The sequence below is a fragment of the Pygocentrus nattereri genome, chromosome 17 (genome assembly GCF_015220715.1).
Source record: "Pygocentrus nattereri isolate fPygNat1 chromosome 17, fPygNat1.pri, whole genome shotgun sequence".
In the NCBI taxonomy this organism is placed as follows: Eukaryota; Metazoa; Chordata; class Actinopteri; order Characiformes; family Serrasalmidae; genus Pygocentrus; species Pygocentrus nattereri.
This window is the reverse complement of record NC_051227.1, coordinates 20,875,720-20,898,692: the sequence shown is the minus strand read 5'-3', so window position 1 is coordinate 20,898,692 and position 22,973 is coordinate 20,875,720. Positions and strand designations below refer to the sequence as shown.

Sequence of the window (22,973 nt, the reverse complement as noted above, 5' to 3'; positions counted from 1 at the left end):
CTTCAAAGAGTGCCCATGTAAAAACTTTCTACTGGAACTTGCTTATTTTGGAATTTGTTCTGGTTATTTTTATTATGCAGTAGTTTTTCTAGCCTAGGAAAAATACATCAAAGGCAGATTCTTTATTCTGTTTCGCATCAGTTTAAGTGGAGCCTTTGTTATTTCTCAGAAACCTCCCATGTAGGTTTCAAAAAAGCAATATAGAAACGGGAACATGCTGACAGGTTTCGAGGAGAGGTGTCGTGTTCATTCTGCTTTGTATTGTATTGATAGTCCTCGTTATGTAGGGGGAGATTGGCAGGCTGGTGGAGTTGGAGCACAGAGGCGCAGGATGGAGTTAAGGGTCTATATTCTCTGAGCCGGAGCTTTAATGAATGTGGAAAAAGACTGCTTTCCCCTACACCCCTGATTTTTCTTACCTTTTCTCCCCCCTTAAGAAGGAGAAAATCCTATCAAGACGCTTTTGAAGGAGGGGAGAAAGGAAGGATGGACTAGATGGCGTGAAAGCAGAGGGTCGCAAGAAGGGCTGAGGATTCAGAGAGACAGAAGGAGAAGGGGTGAGAGAGAGCGCAAGAGCAGAGGAGGGGAAAGAGCAAGGGATCTAAAAAGAGGCCTTGTCTTTAAAGATTGACTCAGCTGCCTCCACTGGGGACCTCATTACTCCTATTAATTTTGCAAGGCTCTCAGCATCAGTGGAGGGAGAGCGAGCCTTTAGCCTCTCATGAACTGTCGCACAGATAGAATGGGAGATAGAGAGGGGCTGAATCAGTGGCCCTGAGTTGTTTTTTTTTTTTCTTTGCCTCGTGATTGGCCTTATCTGCTGCTCTGCCTGCACCACCTGGCTTTTGTGTATGTTAAAGCTGGCAGAATAGCGAGAGACAGATGTAGGTATGAGGCCATGCTGTTTTCTCTGCCTGGGCTGAGAGGCAGCACGACCAGATCATGTTTCCTCCTCCACACACACTCGCCCAGCGCACTCAGACACACACTCATTGGTATGTTTCTATACAATGTCCGGATGTGTGGACATAATGCATGCTGACACTGGTTGCCATAGGGAAAGCATGTATCTTTGAATCTGTAACATTTTGGAGTAACAACGAAACAATTTTAAAAAGATAACTTGCATTTTATGAGATTTCTTGATTTTAATAGATTTAATGAGGTAACACTTTCACAACAGCTGTGATAAATCTACATAAATATTTATAAAGGCTTATTTCAACTAGTATCAAGCTGTGTTGGCCTTTGTTTTTTCTTGGTGCAGGCTCTGTAGCTTTCCATTTTGCTGATGCTTTTGTTAATTTGGTGTTTGTTGATGTATGAGCACTGTGAAGTGTAGTCTGACGAAAGTATCGCTTTTAAAACCATTTAATGGCCATTGTATGAGAGGGGCCACAATCCACAATGCACATGCAGCTGGACATCAGCATGCGCTGCTGTATATGGTTCAAAGGGTCAAATTAACAGCATTCATTTTTAAAGTTTTAAGAAATGAGTGATGTTAATGTTTTTAAATAATGTCTTTTACATCCTTATTAAAAGCACACATTGAAAACCTTTTAGCCTAAAGATTTAAACACCTCATATTTAAACACCTCAAAAAGACTTGCATCAAGGGGATAAAATATGTGGGCTTTTATTTTAGTTGTTCCTTCAATTTTGCAATTTTTAAGAGGATCTAAAGAATGTTCTATTAATATTGTAAAGTTATCGCAAACTGACAAAGTTATTGCAAACCGACAGTTTCATTTATTAAAAACACTTTTAAAAAGTTACTTTTGATATAAAATATTTTGTCATTTCACCTCAACAAACATAGCAGCTAACCTTAGTTGGAATAAGCATTGTTTACTTAATTTATGTCAGTTGTCCTGTAAGGCTTATTTAAGTATTATGTAGCTGTATGAAAGCTGTCCTTCAATTTTCAGGGAAAATTGCTGGTTCGATCCTTGAGCAAGGCACCTAACCCCCAACTGCTCCCCGGGCACTGCGGATCAAGTGCCCACTGCCCCCTAGTGTGTGCGCACTCACTAGTGTGTATGTGGTGTTTCACTTCACAGATGTGTTAAATGTGGAGGTGAAATTTCCCCGTTGTGGGACTAATAGGGGTCACTTAATCATTTACATTACATTTACATTTACAGCATTTGGCTGACGCTCTTATCCAGACTTACAATTTGATTACTGTTACACAGGTAGGCGAAGGCAGTGTTAAGAGTCTTGCCCAAGGACTCTTTTTGGTATAGTGTAGGGTGTTTGCCCAGGTGGGGATTGAACCCCAGTCTACAGTGTAGATGGCAGAGGTGTTACCCACTACACTATCCAACCTATGTAATCTTGTAACTTTTGCAAAAAAGAAAAAGAAAGGAAAAAAAGACCCTATTAAGTCAGGACCATTTTGTTGCCTGTGATTTTGTAGATTAGGTCTGTTTTTTCTGTTTTTTTATTTATATAAAAAAGGACATTTTTATGCTGACAATGTATAAAAAGAAACACACAAGGGACCCCAAGTGGCGCAACGGTCTAAGCGTTGGCCTGATAATCAGGAGATTGCAAGTTCAATCCCTGATGATGTTACAGCCATCCGTAGCCAGGAGTCCAAGAGAGCACAATTGGCCTCGCTCTCTCTGGGTGGGTAGGATGGCCCCCTTCTCCTTCCATCACTCAGTGCGATGCTAGTCAGCACAGGTGTCTGTTAGCTGACGTAGCAGATCTGGCGGTTGGTGCTTTCCTCCGAGTGCGTTGGGATGTCCCGTGACGTTGCGTGAGCGGCAGTTCGAAAAGAAGTGGTGGTTGGTTTCACAGGTCTCGGAGGAAGCCTGTGCTAGCCTCACCCTCCTAGCATTGGTAGCATCGTGTGATTGGGGGAGTCCTAACTAGCGGGTGGAATCGGAAACGACTAAATTGGAGAGGAAATCGGGATAAAAAAAAAACACACATACTCGCAGCGCCCCCAGTAGAGGGTGGGCTGATGGTCAGGTCCAGTGGGAGATGGAATGAGGGAGTTATGAAGTGAGGAGGTGCCTGGGTTATGGGTTTTGGAGGAGATATCTGTGGTCAAAGCTACAGCAGATGTGGCCTCCCAGTGGGACCGGCATGTGTGTGTGTGGCCCGGTCCTTTTGTCTTTCCCATAGCTTTAAGGCACAGATGGTTAGCTGACCCCTTTCCCCAACCCACAGCAGTGCTCTAGCATTACTACTGGCATTAGCAGTCTGCAGCAGGGCCAGCAGTCTAGTATTTCAGAATGCACTTGCTGATGTTTCCTTACTTTACGGGAAAATAGATTGTCAGGGGGCTGGACAATAGCTAGATTATTAATCATGATTGTAATTTTGGCCTTTGATGTTGGTCTTTTATATGCAATACTGATATAGCGGTATATGCAAATGAGTCCTGTATTTGTGCACCGATCCTGAAATTTTAAGGCCAAAACAAAAATAATAAATTGGCCAATTCCAACTGACAATTACAGTGCCCTCCAAGATTATTGGCACCCCTCGTTAAGATGTGTTAAAAGTCTTAAAATATATTACATTTTTATTTCAGAAGCATGATCTCGCACTGAAAAGTGTAAAAAAAAAATTATCTTTAACTCAAGTGAATTTAAAAAAATAATACATTTCTAAGAAATGTATTATTTTTCATAAAATCACCTGTTCCACAATTATTGGCACCCCTAACAATTCCTAGAAAATAAATGTAATTGAAGCATTTCTGTCATTTCTACTGTAGTTTATAAACTTGATCAGAGTGTCTAGGAACCTTTAATTAGTAATTCATCACTTCCTGTTTCCCTGGGGTATAAATATGACGTGATACAAGGGCTGATTTCTCTTATCCACTCTTCAACATGGAAAAAAGACAAGAGAACACACCATTCAAGTAAGTAGTGACCTTCATAAGTCAGGCAATGGCTCCAAGAAAATAGCCACTCACCTACACCTGCCCATATGTACAGTCAGAGGAATCATCAAGGAGTTTAATACAACTGGAACAGTGGCAAACAAGCCTGGACGAGGACGCAGGTTTATCTTGCCACCACGCACAGTGAGGAGGATGGTAAGAGAAGTAAAAAGTTCTGCAAAGCTCACTGTTAGAGAATTGCATCAAAGAGTAGCATCTTGGGGTTAAAAAGTCTCCATAACAACCATCAGGCTACATGCCAACAAGCTGTTTGGGAGGCATGCACGGAAAAAGCCTTTTCTCACTTACAAGCATAAACGTAAACGTCTGGAGTTTGCTAGGTGGTACTGGGACTTCAACTGGGACCATGTGCTTTGGTCAGATGAGACCAAGATAGAGCTTCTTGGCAACAAACACTAAGTGGGTCTGGCGTAACACAAAAGATGAGTATGCGGGGAGGATCGGTGATGCTGTGGGTCTGTTTCTCTTCCAAAGGCCCTGGGAACCTTGTTAGGGTGCATGGCATCATGAACTCTTTGAAATACCAGGACATTTTAAATCAAAATCTGGTGGCCTCTGCCCGAAAGCTGAAGATGGGTCGTCACTGGGTCTTTAAGCAAGATAATGACCCTAAACATGTGGCCAAATCTACACAAAAATGGTTCACCAGACACAAAATCAAGCTCCCCCCATGGCCATCTCAGTCCCTAGACCTCAACCCAATAGAAAACCTGTGGGGTGAGCTGAAGAGGAGAGTGCATAGGAGAGGACCCAGGACTCTGGACAATTTAGAGAGATTGTGCAAAGAGGAATTGTCGAACATCCCCTGGCAAGGACGGCCTCTGGACGCCTCCCTAGGGAGGTGTTCCAGACATGTCTGATGGGGAGGAGACCCCGGGGAAGACCCAGCACACATTGGAGGGATTATATCTCTCGACTGTCTTAGGAGCACCTCGGCATCCCTTTGGAAGAGCTGGAGGAGGTGGCGAGGTCTGGGCCATTTTGCTTAGGCTGCTGCCCCCGCGACCCAGACCCGGATAAGTGGTTGAGGATGGATGGATGGATCTAAACATCTAATGCCTGTAACTTTTTTATCCCTAATTTTGACCAACCTTGAGTGTTAATGATTTTGCTAGGGTGCTTTGGCGAATCAAAGCATTCACAGGATCCAACAGACGTGCCCAAAATTATTCAGGTAATCTTTAATTATGCCACGTGTCACATCATGTCTGTCTATCACATGACTGCCACCAAAGTGTTTTATTATCTCAACACAGACTTCTGTTCCTCAGTCCTGTAACTCAGCCATTTTCATTGTTTTCCATGTAGTTATTGAATAATAAGCCTTAAGATGTGGATGCATGAATGTCGAGAGCAAGGCATGTGGTAGTCACAATATGTCCAAGTTTAATCCCAGTATGGTATTTGGTTGATATTGTGCAGCCCTTCACGGTGAATAGAAAAGAGAACAGTGCTGCTCTCATTTATTCTTTAATCTCTGATGAAAGGAAACGGTTTGAATGAGCATTCAAAGTCTCAAATGCTTCATTCCATCAGATGCTGCTTTAGCTCTATAAATAGAGAAAATCTAGTTGGAAATTAGATTCCTGCAAGACCGCTGGGATGTTCTCCATCACCTTCTCAGCTTTAACACTTAGCCAAATGAGACTAGGCATCAGCAAGAGCCTGCCAGCCCCGTGCTTCTGACTGCTCTCTTTAACCACAGTTAAGTGTTTGCCATTTGGATTGAAACAGGAAGCTGTTCTGTGAATCCGCTTTCACTCACCCTCTGTGTGTCTGTGTGTGTGCGTAGGTAGGAATAAGACAGTATGAATTTTCTATCGTGATATCATGACAGGTTTTGATGGCTGCATTGATAATATATGTCAAAAATGTTGCATTAATATGCCCAGAAATAATTTCATCACAGGTATTATAGTTTGTTATACTTGTCATCTTTCTTAATACGACATAAACCAATTTGGATCTTCAGACTGCACCTCAAATGCAGTGTAGAAAGTTTGAACATGGGTGTGTAGACAACATGTCAAAGTACCCAAATGACTCACACACCAAAACACAGGGCCAGACAGGCCACAAAATGAAAACACTGAGCTCAAGAGTAAATAAATACTCTATTAAAGAACTCTAGTCTTAGTCACACTTGAAACCAGTCACAGAGGTGTGGCCTGTCTTACCAACCATTAACTGATGAGGAACAATAGAAGAAGCAAAGTAGATGGTTGACTGCATGTGCACCCAATGAATCTTTTTTGTTTTCTGAGATTGTGTACAAATGGTCTGATTTTGTGTTTCTTTGTGGATTTTGTGGGATCAGTTTAAGTATTAAGACAATTGTTTTTTTGTTTTTTTACTTAGATTGTTTAGGGTCGCGGGGGGTCCCTGACGGAGAAGCGGCTTAGAAAATGGATGGATGGATAGATTGTTTAATGGGTTAATTGCTTTGTTTGACTTGCTTGGAAGTGGGAAGTCAGAGCTTGGAATTACATCATTTTTGATGTCATTCACACTACAAAATGCAAAAATGCATGGCCTCCTCCATGACAGCTCATGTTGTTAGCAACAGGTTAGCCAGCTAATGTTAGTGATATGAGTGATTAATATTCATGATGTATATACTAGAATAGCAACTGCTATGGTCATTGTTTTCTAGGGTAACCATATATTGATTTTAAGAAAAGAGGACATTAGGGGCAAGAGGGTGGCACTTTTTGTTAGGCAGTTTAGAAATTCCAGCCAGACATGTATTTTAGGTCCCAAAAAGAGGACGTATCTGGAAAAAGAGGACATATGCTCATTCTGATATTATAGGGTGTCTGTATGTTGATTGATCTAAAGCAAATCTCAAGTAAATGTAGAGAAGTCGTTGTTTATTACTGTTGACAGTGTGAGCCGCTGTGTTGATTCAATGTCATATGCTGAGCTCGGAGTTGAGAACACCATCCTGACTTTCTGCCGATGGGGGCTTTTATTTTACTTTTCCTAAAAAGTCGTGGGAAATTCAGAGTTAAGAGCTTCAGTCGAACGTAGCTTTGCTTCTATTGTTCCTCATCAGTCTTTGATTAATAGGACAGGCCACACCCCTGTGATTGAATAGAAGTGTGACGGACAAGTGTTCCTGCGTTACGTTGCTTCTGACCATGTCTTCGTGTAGCACCAATTAAAGTCCCTTGACTGAAACGTTTGCTACCTTTTGTTACTTCAGCTTGAATTTGAGCACTAAAAAATAATTTCTCTGCTTTGAAATGTTTAATGTGGCCTGTTTGACTCTTTGTTTTGGTGTGCAAGTCATTTGGTTACTTTAGCCATACTGTTCAGATTATGATGTGAGCATGTGTTGTCCTGGCATGTACTTTGCTGTGAGACTTTAGCATTAAGTTATTTATGTTTACTCTTGTTTTTTTTTTATATGTAATTAATACATTATTCATTGGGTTTTGTATCACACTATATCTGTAAAACTATCCCTTCCTTACTGGGGACATTAACATAATAATGTTCAATCTCAGCACAAACACTTTAGTCTGGAAAAAAAACATCCTCCTCTTTCTCATCTTCTTTCTCGCTCTCTCTCTCAATCACTTCCTTTTTTGGCTTGTATTTCATTTATACACACACACTCTCGGCTGCCACTGTCAGACGGTATAGAGCGCACCCTGTTCACCCCGACACACACTGTGGCGTCTCTATTGTTTCTGTCAGTGTCGGCTTGCTAAATTGCCGCTCCTGGATGAGAGCGGGGAGCTTAGCTAACGCTTTGTGCACCTATCCTCACTTCCACTCTGACTGAAAAACTGTTTATACACCACTGTTCCACAGTTGGAATCAACCATTGTTATATTAAAGGTTCCTGTTCAGTTACATACATACATTATATGGACAAAAGTGTTGGGACACCTACACGTTACACATACATGAGCTTGAGACATCCCATTCTAAATCCATAGGCATTAATATGGAGTTGGTTCCCTTTTTGTGGCTATAACAGCTTCCACTCTTCTGGGAAGCATTCTACAAGAATTTGGTGTCTGCTTGTGGAATTTTTGCCCATTCATTCAGAAGAGCATTTGTGAGGTAATGTTGGACGAGAGGACCTGGCTCACAATCTCTATTCTAGTTCATCCCAAAGGCGTTCAATGGGGTTGATGTCAGGACTCTGTGCAGACCAGTCAGGTTCTTCTGCACCAGACTCACCCAGCCATGCCTTTATGGACCTTGCTTTATGACTGGGGCTCAGTCATGCTGGAACAGAAAAGGTTCTTCCCCAACCTGTTCCTAGTTAGAAGCGCACAATTGTCCACAATGTCTTGGTCTGCTGAAACATAAAGATTTCCCTTCACTGGAACTAAGGGGGCAAGGCCAACCTCTGAAAAACAACCTAGCATCATCCCTCTTATACCAAACTTTACAGCTGGCACAATGCAGTCAGGCAGGTAACGTTCACCTGGCATTCGTCAAACCCAAACTCGTCCATCAGACTGCCAGATAGAGAAGTGTGATTCTTCACTCCACAGAATGGTCTTACGGAGTTGCGGATACAGGGTTGTAGAAGCATCTACAGCTCCTTTCGTCAATCTAGACACATCTAACATTCCTAGCTTTCTACTAGTTATTTGATACTTAGGAAGTTGCAGAGGTCAACCTGCTTTAAAATTGGTATTCCAAACTTTAGAATGGTAGCCTTCAGCATGTTTTGTCCTGTACAAGTATCAACAGTGTGTCTTAACATAAATTCGATAGACAAAGGAATATTAGTGCAATAAAAGGAAGTAAAAGGAAAAATGAAGATAAATAAATAAAAAAGGGATGTAGCAGCTCAACATATAATGTATCAAATTGCTTTGTTTTGTCTTAACTGGTGGGCTTAGCTTATAGCTAGAGTGTTAGCTTGGTGCTAACTTATTAGCTTGTGGCTAGAGTATTAAATTAGTGACACTTTATAAAGAACTTTTGTTTCAGATATATTTTTTAATGTTTAAAGTCTAGTAAAAAAATGGAAAGATTAACATATTAATAATGGCACATTTTCAGTCATTATTTTAGCTGGGAATCAATGGAATCAGTATGTTATATTGAACTGAAGGAAACTCCAGTAAGAACTAAAAGAATTAAGATGAAATACATATAAACAGATGGACACAAAAATGAAATCAGACATGGAACAATAGTATTATGAGTTCAGCTGTATTTTAATTGAATACCCGACTAAAAGTGTATGCTTTTAACCTAGATTCCTCTATAACTTTGGGGCTCTGCATGCAAGGGCCTTTTCCTCTGTTAGACAATGTTTCAATTGTTGGTATCACTAACAAACCTGCATCCTGTAACAAAGACTAACAAACAGACGTGGCCTGTGCTCCTGTCTGTCCACACCGGGTCTACTCCCAGGTGCAGCATTCCTTCAGCCTGTCTATCCTGCTTGCCACTGACAGGTGTGTGTTGTTGTGCAGACAGGATGATCAATGGCTTATTTGTGTATTTGTGAGGGAGAGGTGGCTGAGGGAACACACACACACACACACACACACACTGCTGCCAGCAGGGGAGGGGTGAGGTTTGACCTGACTGGGGAAGACTGTGTTCTGCACCTGTTGTTGAAACGTGCTGGGGTTTTGGTTGCTGAGAGGGAGGTCACGTGGAAGTGGCCACACAGGAAGCCTCATGCCGTGACCCTCAGCATGAGCCAATAAAAGGGAAGAGAGTGAAACCAGCTTTATTTTTATATTCAAAGCTTTGTGGTATTTTATGCTTTCCTGGGGTTTGTCTGTGAATAGTAAAACTGACTAAAATGCAGTGCTCACTTTCTGTATTGTAATTTGTTTACTTTATTTAGGACTGAAGCAAACTTTTTTGGCAAAGGTCAGGGTAGAGAAAACTAAATCAAGTGTTATACTTTAGAGCAGGGACCTCACTTGATCTGTGTATGCTCTGCACACAAATGTGTTTGCCATGGCAACTGCTGCAGTATTGGACAAGCTTTACAGAGCGTTCAGTCTAACAAGAAACTCCACACACAGGACAGAAACCAACATTTAGAGGATGTTAGTAATTTAAAATGCTGTTCATTTCAAATGCATTTGAAATCAGATGTAGCTTTTGTTGCTAACATTACCATGATGGTGAATCAAATGTTGTTTCAGACCTGCCTAGTTTCAATTAGTTGCAGGATGGGGAAAAACACCACTTTTTCAAATTTGGACATAAATCAGTCACTGGTTCAAATCAAATCACATATATATATATATATATATATATATATATATATATATATATATATATATATATATATATATATATATATATATAATGTACGTATGTATGGGTGTGTGTGTGTGTGTATGTATGTATATAAATATCTAAGAAAAAAAATTATATATATATACACATCAACTCTGAATATACACATTCTTATTATACACTTGTATTGCACTATTCCAATGTACAGTTGTACAGTAATAACTTATGGAATATAACTATGACATGTGCTGTTGTACACATTCTGTATGTGCAGTTAGTCTGAGGCATATAATAAATGAAATGCAGGTACACAGGGATAGAACACTGACATAGAATCTTCCAGATTGTACAGGATGTGGATAGAAGATGTACAACATGTCAATCTATATGTGTAAGTACAGATTTGCTAGATTGAAGGTGCAGAGGATCAGAGTAAGTCTGATATGAAATAGTGCATTCTAAAAAAAATCCTCAAGAGTTCCTTACAAATGTGGTGACAGGAATAAGGGGCCTACAGTGCCATTCTTTTGGTAATTCTGTTGGGAGTGTATCAAATCTTCTTGCAGTGTTGAAAATGTGGATTGTTTTGCCTTATAAACCCCTACATGCACCTCTAAGCAATGACTTATTTTTTTAAATAGGTTTTAGGCTGAAACCTTATCTCAGAACTTTGATAAAACAATGCTTTAGGCAGCGTATTCATAAACATTTCATGTAACAGCTGTCTGTGAAGAAGCTTTTAGGGACATTAAATGCTTTAAATCTCTTTAAATCTCTTATCACCACCACCAGTAAATCTGACTTAATGATTCTCTAGAAAGTTGCAGTTCATATCAGAACACTCTGAATGAATTTGTTTAGGACCTTAATAATGTAATTATGCAGCAATGTTGGTACATTGTGGAAAAATCTGTGGAATTCGCCTCTAAACTAACTGCGTTATGCAGCGACGCTAGTCAAAGTGCAGTGCAGCTTCATATTAGTTTAAAAGGGATTTTTTTACAACAGTGTGTGAAGCTTGTCCAACCTCCCAACAGTTGCAAGGAATTAACACATGGGTAGATCTATTACAGCCCTGTGGGGCTAGAATCCAGTACAGTTAACAGAGTTAAAGGGCCAATGTTGTACAGTTTTCTTGTATTTTATTTTTGCCTTAAGGTCACTTGTAAAATTTGTGTGGCTGCATGTACCGAAAAACACAATTAATTTTACATGACCATTGCCCCACCTCCTTTTGTCCGTTAGAATTAAATAAGCTTTGTTATTATACCTTTTTATACCTGTAAGAATTGCTGTTATACCTTTAAGTCTGATATCAGATGAATGAGCTCTGTTTTGATTGGCTGTCCTGGGTAGTGCCTCATTCACAGAATACTCAGTGCTGAAACACTCCTTACAACTTCAGCATGAATGGGTGGAGCTAAACTGCTCTAGCCTGAAAATATAGATATGTAAATGAGCTGGTTCTTGTGAAATCACAGAAACAATGAATTCCAAACAGGTTGTTTTTACAGCATGGTTTTGAAATATAGCCTATATGGTAGTGAATAGTATGTTTTGAAACTTTGGCAGTGTTTGGATATTACTTGAAACTCTTTTATTTAAAAAAAGTGAGGGAAATGTGGTTTTCCATCATATGGGCCCTTTAAATCAGGTGTGTTTAAGCAAGGAAATTACCTAACTGTGCTTCTTCCAGGACTAGGATTGAGGACCCCTGATTTAGAAATATGGTGCAGTGTTTAACAGGAAAGGTATATGTTCGAAGGAAATAATAGAGCAAGTCATGTTACCCAGTTAAACAAAACTGCACTGTTGCTGCTCCCATTTGATTCTGGCACTTGGAGTTATATTCAGTAATAGCCTCTTTAGCATCTCCGTTGTCTCCCTGTGTAATAGCGACCGGAGTTGTTGTCACCAGACCATGTGAGACGCTCTGTTCAGCTGGATTACTCGCTCTGTCAGTAATGCGAGGGTGGAATGTGTTGGAGCGGTCGGCATGCCGGGCATAACTGAAAGCCCGTGTCGGTGATGTCATGCGCCGGCTCTCCTGACTCATCATTAGTTTAATTGAGCTTTTGCATCACAGGGCATAGAGAGGCCCTCAGCCTCCTCTTCATCTGTCTAGAGCTGCGGCTCCCTTTAATCCTGAGCTAAAGCCGCCTAATACTGCTGCACAGCACGAACACATACACCCCATGTACTTCCACAGGTACCATTTTGGCATCTGAGTTCTGGCTAATTTTGTCATTGAAGTATCCATAGTAAGTGAATGCATATTCATTGTAGCAATGGGAAAAGAAAAAAAGGACCATCAGTCAATGGTGCACATTTGTCCAAGGTAACATAGAGAAATAATGAATTGAAATATTAAATATATGTCAGCACATAGCCACATACAGTATGGTCCAAGTCTGAGACCACACTGAAAATCTTGAAAAGGTTCTGACCAGTAAAATGTTCAGTATTCTGGGCTATTTATACTTTTCAAAATTGAAGCAAATATGTGACCATGTTAAGGTCTTTCTGCAAAAAGGTCAGATTTCTCGTCTATTGAAGCTCATGTTCAGATAACTTGTCAGAGTTTTTACGCAGACTTGTGGAGATCAGGCCAGCATGTTTGCCGACTGTCGTTAAAGCAAAGGTAGACCAACGACAAAGAAATTAGAAAATTCATGTTAAAATTTCAAAGACTTTATTCAAACTCTTATTCTGATAATATTGTTTGTAATGAAAACTGTTAAATTAGAAAAAAAGCAAAATATAAGCAATTTTCACCAACGGCCTCAGATTTGTATCCCACTGTATAGCCACCTGAGACTTTTAAGCCTTTTTTTGTATCAAAATTATATTTTCCCTCTGACTTCCCTGATTGTATGTGACGTAGCAAATACCCAAATAGTGATTTCAAACTGTGGCATCTGGAGCAGTTAATTTCAGGCACATCCACAAGCAAGTGGTGTTTATCATCTTAAAAACTTGCCATTATCACTCTGCATTTCATTCCCCTCCAGGGGGTTCTGAGTGCAGCCTGTAGAGAGATACATGCTGCACTTTTCCATTCTTCTCTTCTCTCCTTTCCTCTTGTCACTTTCTTTCTTTCTCTTCTCTTTTCCTATCTTCTCTTCTCTTCTTTTTTCCTGTATTCTCTTTTCTCTTTTGCATGACTGTATTCTCTTTTCTTCTTCTATATTTACTTTTCACATCTCTTCTGCCTTCTGATCTTCCCATTTATTTTAAAATGCTATCTTTCTGTCGTTTCTCTCTTCTTCCTTTTTCTGCTCTCCTCCCCTTCCCTCTTCTCCTTTTCATCATTTTCTCTTTTCATCTCTCCTGCTGTATCTTCCCCTATTACATATTTATCTATCTATCTAGCTGTCTGTTTATCTGTCTGTATGTGTGTATGTCTATCTATCCATCCAACCACTCATCCAGACCTTTCCCCTCTGTTTCAGCAGCAGTAGCCCTTTGTGCACTTGCACTGGTGAGCACTCTTTTCCTGATGAGCATGAATCACCAGCCAGTGCTCACATCTGTTCACTACTCACTCTAAAAAAAAACCTAATCAGGGAAAACAAACGATTACCGTTGGGCTTTTTCAATCAACGGTGCTGGCGAGCTGGGGTGGGGGGTGGGGGGAGCAGTGGGCGGTGGAGATAATTAGACAGGGTTAAAAATAACCCTGCTCATTGTTTCTTCTGTCCCACATCCTCTGCTGCTGCGCACACAGCTATCGGCACACACATCAGTTGGGAGCTGGAAGAGCGGAACGTATGCTGTATGGACAGTCAGGTGCTGAGGCCCCTTTCATGGTCAGCTGCTGGCTAAAAAACATCTTTTAAAATGATCAACGTCTGAAATATTGGTAGATTGCTTTTTAGGGCGTCATGCCTCATTTCAGTTCTTAGTGATGATTATAGGAGGCTTGTAATTGGTAGCAATTATAAGGGCCTTAATTTGCAAAAGCAGTATACAACAAAAAATGACTTGTTTTTGAAAGCTAATTTTCACCATCACATGCTGTGATAAAGGCAAATGTTATTGTTTATAAGCTTTAGTTAACCCTTAGAAGTCAGCTACTTTTGTTTTGCTATACTATTTAAATGAAATTACATATAGAGTGTGCTACATAAAGAGTTTACATTCCATTCATATTCTGTCTCAACAGGATCAAGTCTGCACTTCTAACATTTTCCCTTAGTTTTTTTTCCAGAAAATGTAAAAAACGCAGAAGAAAATTACAAAAGCCAAAGGCTGAACATACAATTACAGTTCAAATCATAATAAAGTATCTCCTCTTCTGCTGTATACAAATGTGGTATTAACTGCAAGTTTCGAATTCACACTTCTGACAGTATCTTCTTGTTTAAGTGAGCTACAAGTCAGAAATATTTCATTCGTAATATTTAATATTAACTTAAATACTATTGTTCATACGCTTTAGTTAAAAAATGGAAAAAACCTGGGAAAAAAATGAGGAAAAAACAAAGTTTGTACCCACAACAATTCAAATCTTAACATTTCTCCTTCTGTTTGTTAACATGGTCTTTATTGCAAGTTAGAATTCACACTTTCGACAGCACCTCCTTTTGTTGTAATGAGCTACAAGTAAAAAAAATAATCATTTTGGATTCCACTGTAGTTTTCTTATCCCCCTGATAACTTGACATTTTCTGTTCCAGCTTACTCATAAGTGGTGAATGTGATTTTAATTGCTCTCCCTGTCTCTGCAGCCTTCACTTCCTGTCCTCTACACCCTGTCCAGTCAGGCCACCCATGAGGCAGTTCACCTGCTCTGTCGGATGCTCGTCTTTGACCCGGTAAGTGCTCTGATCAGGCCTTCTTAAGGAAGCGTCATATCAGCCCAATACCATGCTCATTTACTTGTACTCGGCCTCATAAAAGGCCACTGATACCAATGTTCAATACCAGCTGAGAACATGTCACGTAAGCCAAGTCTACCCTGCCATGCTAATAAACAGATGACTCAAGCTGGCAGTGAAGGAGGCTCTGCTCACTCAGATTTTCTGCCTCTGTTGTGGGCAAGTTGTTGATCACTTCAAGCATTCTGCACTGGTCAGTTCTTACCAGGAATACACTGTGATTTTGTGTGATTTTAGGCCATTTTTAAACACGCACACAGACACACACACAAACACGATCAAGACTGCTTCTTCAGTACAGGTGCAGACACATAGACCGGCAAAACGGAGGTGAAAGAGTCAACATTTGATAACCTACCAAGGTTCATGCAAGCCAACTTTACTCTTTTTGACCAAATATAATAGCAAGGTATCAAAATTAAGATGTTATTTTTTTAAAACTGTCTTCGTAAAATAGGCTTTAGATTGACCGCATTGTCCTGCTGTGTATATTTCAGTGCACATTGTGGTTAACAGAGCTGCTGCAGTTCAGTTTGCACAGTGCTCATTGCGCATTTTGAATTAAACAGGTTTATTTTAAATTGTTCATAGACAGATGTGTCTATAGAGGTGGCGTTTCACATAGCATAGACTGAGCATTTTTGTACAGTGCGAGTACATAAACCATCAACTTTGTCTGCACATAAAAGTCTGTTCAAACTTACAGTGACTCATCAAAGAGCAAGATTTGTAAAATTTTACAGTTTATGTCTGAATTTAGAGGACATTTAACTACAGCTCAATCAACTGAAAAGACTTCAGCACAAAACATGAGCTCCTCTGATTAGCCTCACGTGATTCCTGATGTCACTGAGCTACAGACTGTTGTTGAAATAGACAGACGAGGAGTACAGGATCAAAACCCATAAAACATACTTTACTTCCAGCTGTACAGCTTTTTTTTGACGTGGAAGAGAAACCTGCTCTTCTCCACTTCAACACTATTCGATTCAAGGTAACTAATGTAACATAGCTCACTGTTGCTCTTAATTTAAAACAAATACTTCTCCTTATACTTCTCTATTTAAAGCTGGATCAGATTTGAATGATTTAATTGCTAATGTACAATCATTTACACTAACACATTACTTCATTCTAAGTAGGTAGTTCATTATGGTATCAGACTTCGTATCAGCAAGACCTAAAAATATGCCCTCAGTCTGAAAGGAAATCCCTAAGCTTTACTTAAGCAGCCCATCATAATATATGACTATTCATGTGTAATTTAAATGTCCCTTTGGGTAGTAACATATATCACCTTATTGCTTTCATAGAGTCATAATGGAGATGTCAATACCTGTTTATCACAAAAATAGGTAGCACTGTGCAGCCGTTATGTGAGTTAACTGCACAGTCAAACAAAACAAAAAAAGTCTATGTCTAGTTTCAAAGGGTTCACTGAACTGGAGCACTTTGTATTCTCGGGTTGCACAACAAAATAGTGTACTGTCGGTTGTCAGTGTTGACACTGCTTTTATTTTTTTACTCCATTTAAAAGTGTCAGCTGCCCTTTTTGCAGTGTATAAAAGCATTCAGTAACAAACAGGCCGATAGACATTTCAAAAAGCAACCCTTTCATTGTTTTAGATTAACATGTTCATTTTTTTGTCTTTTATTGTTATAGGTTATATTTTTTTCTTACAATAGCAATGTTGTTATACTTATGCTTGTGCATAATTTTGAGCACCCCTGGTCAAATACCATGTTTTGTTGATTGTCTGTTCCGTGTAGAAGATGTGATAAATTATTTTGTGGAATGTCTTACAACCTACTTTTGCAAATGATAATGCACAACTAGTGTTTATTTCCTGAATTTATTTATACAGTTTACATTCATTTATTAATACAAAAAAGTACATGCACAATACACAACACACATTCTACACTGAATTGTGCAGAAAATGCCATAAATATGTTTATTCCCTGTAGAGGGTGTGTACATAAACTTACAACTAGAAATTGCAACTTACTGACTTAGTTGCAATTAGAAAATCAACAAAACATTTGGTGCCCAACTTCTGCACAAGACTGTGTGTATTAGAGAAGACTATAACATTACCTACTCCTGTCTACAGTCAAAGAGGATCTCAGCGAAGGATGCTCTTGCTCACCCGTACCTGGATGAGGGGCGTCTGCGCTACCACACCTGCATGTGCAAGTGCTGTTACACCACCTCCTCCGGCCGTGTGTACACCAGCGATTTTGAACCCGTCACCAACCCCAAGTTTGACGACGGCTTCGAGAAGAATCTAACATCGGTCCGGCAGGTCAAAGGTACTTGTGTTAACTGACCACCTTGGGTGATAGTGGTGTGTCTGTTCTTCCTTTTCTTTTGTTTGCTTGTCTCTTTCTTTCTTTTTTCTTTCTTTCTCATTAGATTCTAACAGATCTGAGCATGTGTCCATCAAGCATTAACCAGTGGCTCGGGCCCAGCACTGGGCTGCTGTTTTTTTTTTTTTCTTCTATTCTTTCATCTTGTTTTCACTATCCACTCTTTCTGGCCTCTCTGTAAGTGCTGGCTTTCCACTCTCAGCAGCTATTAGTGATAGCCTGTCAGCTAAAGGCAGGCTTACCGTGCAGCTGACTCAAAATAGCCCTGCCCTTCCTCCTCCCTCATCTTCCTCTTGCCTTGTGTTCACCCTGTTTGTACTGGAGGATTAGCCAGTATGGACATAAACCTCCTGGAGACTGAAAGCACATTAGGCCATGTTTGGAACAGTGGGGGGAGTCCTCAGGCTTACAATTATGATGAACTTTGTCAGTTCTTTTCCTTCATGGAAGGCTGCAGGAAGTATAGATCTGAAGACTCCTATGGTTCTTAAATTGATACTTTTCCATTGTTTTGTGCACACATGACATCAAATGTGGTGAAAAAAGGAAACAGAAAATTTTGAAAGGTACACAAGATTGAAAAAATACTCCTTGTGCTTTCACTATGTCACTATAAGCTTTTCAGCCCAGCACCCATGGAAGTATTGTTGATTATTCAGCTTGGTGTTTAGGAACAAGATACATTTGTAATCATGTCTGGTAGATGTTTGATACTATGAAGACCACCAATACAAGCCTGGAGCTTGGAGTATGCGATTGATGAATACACATTTTTCACATAAGCTCCATTCTTCTTTGTCTTCCTCCTCGCACAGAGATCATTCATCAGTTCATCCTGGAGCAGCAGAAGGGGAATCGGGTACCTCTCTGTATTAATCCTCAGTCTGCCGCCTTCAAAAGCTTTATCAGGTAAGCAGGGTGCAGCTCATTTCCTCTCCAGAAGGGACACCACATCCACCTTGTTACTGTAATAGTCCTTGCTGATGTACCTTGTCTTAAAGTCACTAACAGCAGTATAAGTGGGTTCAGAGGGCCTAGGCCCACCCACTTAAGAATGGATTTGCAAAAAGGTGGAAAATCTATGTTTATACTGACCAATCATAATTACAGTTTAACCTAAAATAATGGGTGTTTGTTAAGCATTTTAATCTCAGAATGAGACAAAACCACATTATTATAAACAAATAAGTACATACATAAATGAAAGATGATCACTGCCATATTTGCACTAGATTACATAAATACAATGACTACAAAGGGTTATACAGCACCAATGTGGTTTATTAAATCTAAAGCATAAATGGCAGAATAATCATGATAAAATCACAAGTCTAGTAATGTAATGTTGGTCATTGCTTCTTTGTGCAATTTCCTGTTATCAGTTCCAAGTTTTGCAAATCTCAGTTTCAGTTTTTTTTCCCTTGTTCCAAAATGGGCACTGCCACTGCTTAAAGTCAACGTGATTTGAAACCAACAATTTTTTTTTCCGCATTGTGTCAGATTTCTGAGTAAAACTCTGAATCAGGGAGGATCTCTGAGCTAGCTGAACTTTTTTAGAGATAAAGGAGGGCGGAGGGATTATTTTAAAGGTTAATATTACTTTTACCCACCTGCAGGTGTATGGTGTTTTAATATGAACTCTGAATTTTGGTTTATATGACTAGGCACATATGCTAACAAGATGATTTCAAGTTCACCTTAAGGTAGTTGAATTGAGGTAAATAAACAGCAGATTTACACTGAAGAAGGATCAGAGAAGCCAAGAAAGAAATGACTTAAATCTGCCCCTTTATGTAGAATGCAGAAAATTCTATCATGTGCAGTTGTATGCAAATGTTTGGACGCCCCAGTCAAATAACATGTTTTGTAGATTTTCCAGGTGTAAATATTACTGTCTACTTGCTGAATTTAACATATAGGAAAATAATAAAACATAAATTGTGGCTCGTGCAAAAGTTTTATGTTTTATATATTTTTTCTGTGTGTTAAACACTGCAAGTAAATAGACATTGTGCAATATATTTGTAGAGAAATGTCATATTTAAGTGTGTTCTCTGTAAAGGATGTGTTAACTTATTTTCACTTAGAAAATCAACAAAACATGTAAATTGACCGGCGGTGTTCAAACTTTTGGATTGAAGTTATAAGTAGATTCTGTTCTGTAATTCTGTTATGACTTCTTTGCTTCTGTTGTTCAATATATCTTTAAATATCTCTGAATTTGAATAGCTGTTTGTTTGACAGCACGTGCTTATATGTTTACACTGCCCATGTTTGTCTCACTTCTCCTCCAAAATGAAAGATGTATAGCATGATCATATTTCATAGTAAATAAAATATATTTCATAATTCACCGTCAGTATTTTGAAGCTATGAGGTGGCTACAAGAGCAGAGAAGAGTGTCCAAGCAGCATAGTCAGAAAGAGGGGGGCAGAGTTCAATCATTTGTTTGAACTTTTTTTAAACACTAGATGGAGACATGGCTACACGCATGAAGTGTGATGTAACAGGGATTTTGTTTCTCCTCAGCTCTACAGTAGCGCAACCCTCTGAGATGCCTCCGTCTCCTCTGGTGTGGGAGTAGCTGATGATGACGAGGAAGAAGACGATGACAAAGACGAAGTGGGTGGTGGTTACCCTTTCAGCGGTCCCCTCCGCGCAAACACCCCGCGCAACCCTGGACTACTGACGCCCAGGCATCCCCAAAAACCTGCGTAGCATTTCACTGGAGTCTAGCACTAGCAAAAGTTGCTGATGAGTGTACTGTAATACTAACTAAAAATGAAGTTCTGAAGAACCAACCACTGCTGTTCGGGTCGAGGAGGGACACAGGGAGGGAGGGGGAGGGGGTAGGGTGTTAACGTACAGTAGAAGTATTCCCACTAGTATGTAGGTATACAGAGGTGTGTGAGAGAAGTGCACATGCGCACGTATATACATATATATATACACACACACGCGTGCGAGTGCAGCCGGACGAAGACGGCCTGCATGGACTCCGTGTGCTGTAGTGGTCCCTGAAGGAAGGCTCTTTCTGTTCATCCACTCATGCTTTATTTATTCACTGATAGAGGGAACGCCTGCAATTTCTCCACATCGCATGGAGGCACCACAGCACTCTCCACCTCCACCTCTCTGTCCCTCTCTCTCTCTTTGTCTCTCTCTCTTTCCCATGCCTAGCCTTTCCCTCAGAACTGTCCTGCATTTTGTCCAGCTTGAGTCAATATTAATTTATTTAATTTTCAGCCATAGTGTCAAATAATTTTTATAGTGTTTGTTTATTTTATTTTAGGTTGTTCATCCACGTCTCGTTCTTTACTTTCTCTTAGAAATCTCATAAATCAGTATTTGAAGACTTGTGTGACAGTGCAGAGATACTGATGACAAGGCCACATGTAAGACTGCTGACCGTGGTGGGCATGCTGGGCTGGTGGTCCTGTCAGTATTTCGGCCAGTTTGTAGTGAGAGCTCATACAGAAGCACGGCCAGGCTTAAACCGCCAGGACATGATGACTGAATGGGACAAAAGACAGGGCCACCACAGGCCTATATACCCCCCACACCCCACAGAGATCTGAGGAGATCTCTGGAGGGTCCTACAGGCCCACACTGGAGTTCATTAGAAAAGTGGGGTAAAAAAAGCATGAGGAGGCATCACGTAATATTCAGCTGCCATCCTGATATAATATGACTGTGCACTCCAATGCCAGTCGTGGCTTAACAAAAAACAAAAATAAATAAATAAATAAAAACAGCTACTATAGAAGGAATATGAAAGTTTGCTTATTTATGAACCCATACAGTATACAAATGAGCCAAACCTAAATCGAGAAGACTGAACCGAAGAAAACAGAAGGAGATAACGTGATGCGATAAACAGCCATTCCGTGATAACGAACATATATTCCCAAAACTTGTCCTTTAAAAAGACGAGTGCACCATTGTGTGAGTGAATGTGCATGTATGAATCCAAAGCATGCTTTTGGTCTGGCCATGGAGTCACTATGGCGATTGCCATGGAACCTCAGTTCCATGTTCCCAACCCTCAACGCCCATTCTGCGCTTTTTTTTTTTGTTGTTGTTGTTGTCGTTTTTTTTTTTATTTAAAGAACGCAAGAAGAGATGATTAGTTTATGAAAGCAAATAGTCATTCGAGCAGAAGAGTAGTCTCACTTACATATGTTTCACACTGTCTGTACCGCAGTCTCTCTGAAAAAAGGAACAAAAAATCTCTTAAAAAGAAAATATTTAATATATTTTTAGATGACTATTTTTATTTCTTCCTTAATGTGCTATGGCATGCTTTCTCATGATCCACTGAATATGGTATGTAAATAAGTGAGTAGTTGATAGATTTCAATGGAAAATAAAACTACAGTGAAGCAAAAGATGTGCTGTAAAAAAAAAAATCAAACAAAAAAAACCAAAATTAATAAAAAATAAATAAAATCACAAGACAATACTGCTGTACAGAGGTTGAATTAGCCTGCACATTTTTAGGGCTGTGAAATTTGATTTTATTTTTGAGTTTTTTTGCATATAATTGTAAATATTTTTTTTCTTTTCTTTTTTTTTCTGAGTTTTTGTTTTTCCCTGCACTAAAAGTGTAGATAAAGACGTAATCCAAAACAGTATGATTATGGAAACAAACAACACATAACCAATTATGTTAATTGTGTCTTGTGTATACTGCAGAAAAAAGAGCTGTGGATATGAGTAGTCTAATGAAGTAGAACCCTTTATTATTATTATTATTATTATTATTATTATTTCATTTACTTTAAAGAAACACTGAACTCGTTGTGTATATGTATATAATGAATTCACATTGTTGGTCTCTACCTCTGGAGCTCAATGACTTGGTTGTTTACCTCCACACGTTTTTAATTTAATGTGGAGATTTAAAACTTGAATGTCCCTTCCAACTTTTATATTCCTATAAAACCCTGTGCAAAAAAATGACAAAAAAAAATCATTAAAATTGCAATTGGTTGGAGGTGGGCCCATCATATCCTTGTACAAAATTCCATATTCCCACGTATTCCCAACTCAGTGTTTTTCCGACTGTTAGATCACACCAATCATTTTTGTCATGCCAGAAGACCCACATTGATCAACATGGTTGGTGTCCTTCACTGAAAGATGTCACATTCGAATCTGAAGTCCAAACCCGTGGCGATGCTAAAATATAAGAGTGAGTGCAGCGTATTGAAGATAACCACACAGAATTAAACAGTGTTGGCGAAAAAGAGACTAACCTGTAACTTCTGTTGGGCCAATTTGAAAAGGTACTACTCATGCTGTCAAAGGTTTTTATAAGACATTTGAAGTTTATACTCAGAGGTAATGGTATTTGCATACATTTTACGACATATATGATTATAATAAGGAGATAGCTTTCGATGGCCTGAAAAACAGAGGTGGTGATTCAGAGGAACCGGGAGGGTTCTAGATGTATTATGTGTTTGAAAAAAGCGGCCGGTCTCTTTTCAAAGTGTAGATTTGAAGTACAGTGGTGAAGCTCATTAAATAAATGTTGACATTTATGGAAATGAAAA

General features: G+C 39.6%; 1 protein-coding gene across 1 annotated transcript in view; it reads left to right on the top strand.

The window, feature by feature from the left end:
- Nucleotides 1-22,973, top strand: part of nlk2 (nemo-like kinase, type 2) — a 97,742-nt gene extending 74,769 nt beyond the window's left edge. Inside the window, exons 8-11 of the mRNA XM_017707201.2 lie at nt 14,896-14,982; nt 17,160-17,358; nt 18,231-18,324; nt 19,945-22,973. Coding sequence (XP_017562690.1) covers nt 14,896-14,982; nt 17,160-17,358; nt 18,231-18,324; nt 19,945-19,999 — 435 coding nt within the window. The 3' untranslated portion in view covers nt 20,000-22,973. The remainder of the gene's footprint in view (nt 1-14,895; nt 14,983-17,159; nt 17,359-18,230; nt 18,325-19,944) is intronic.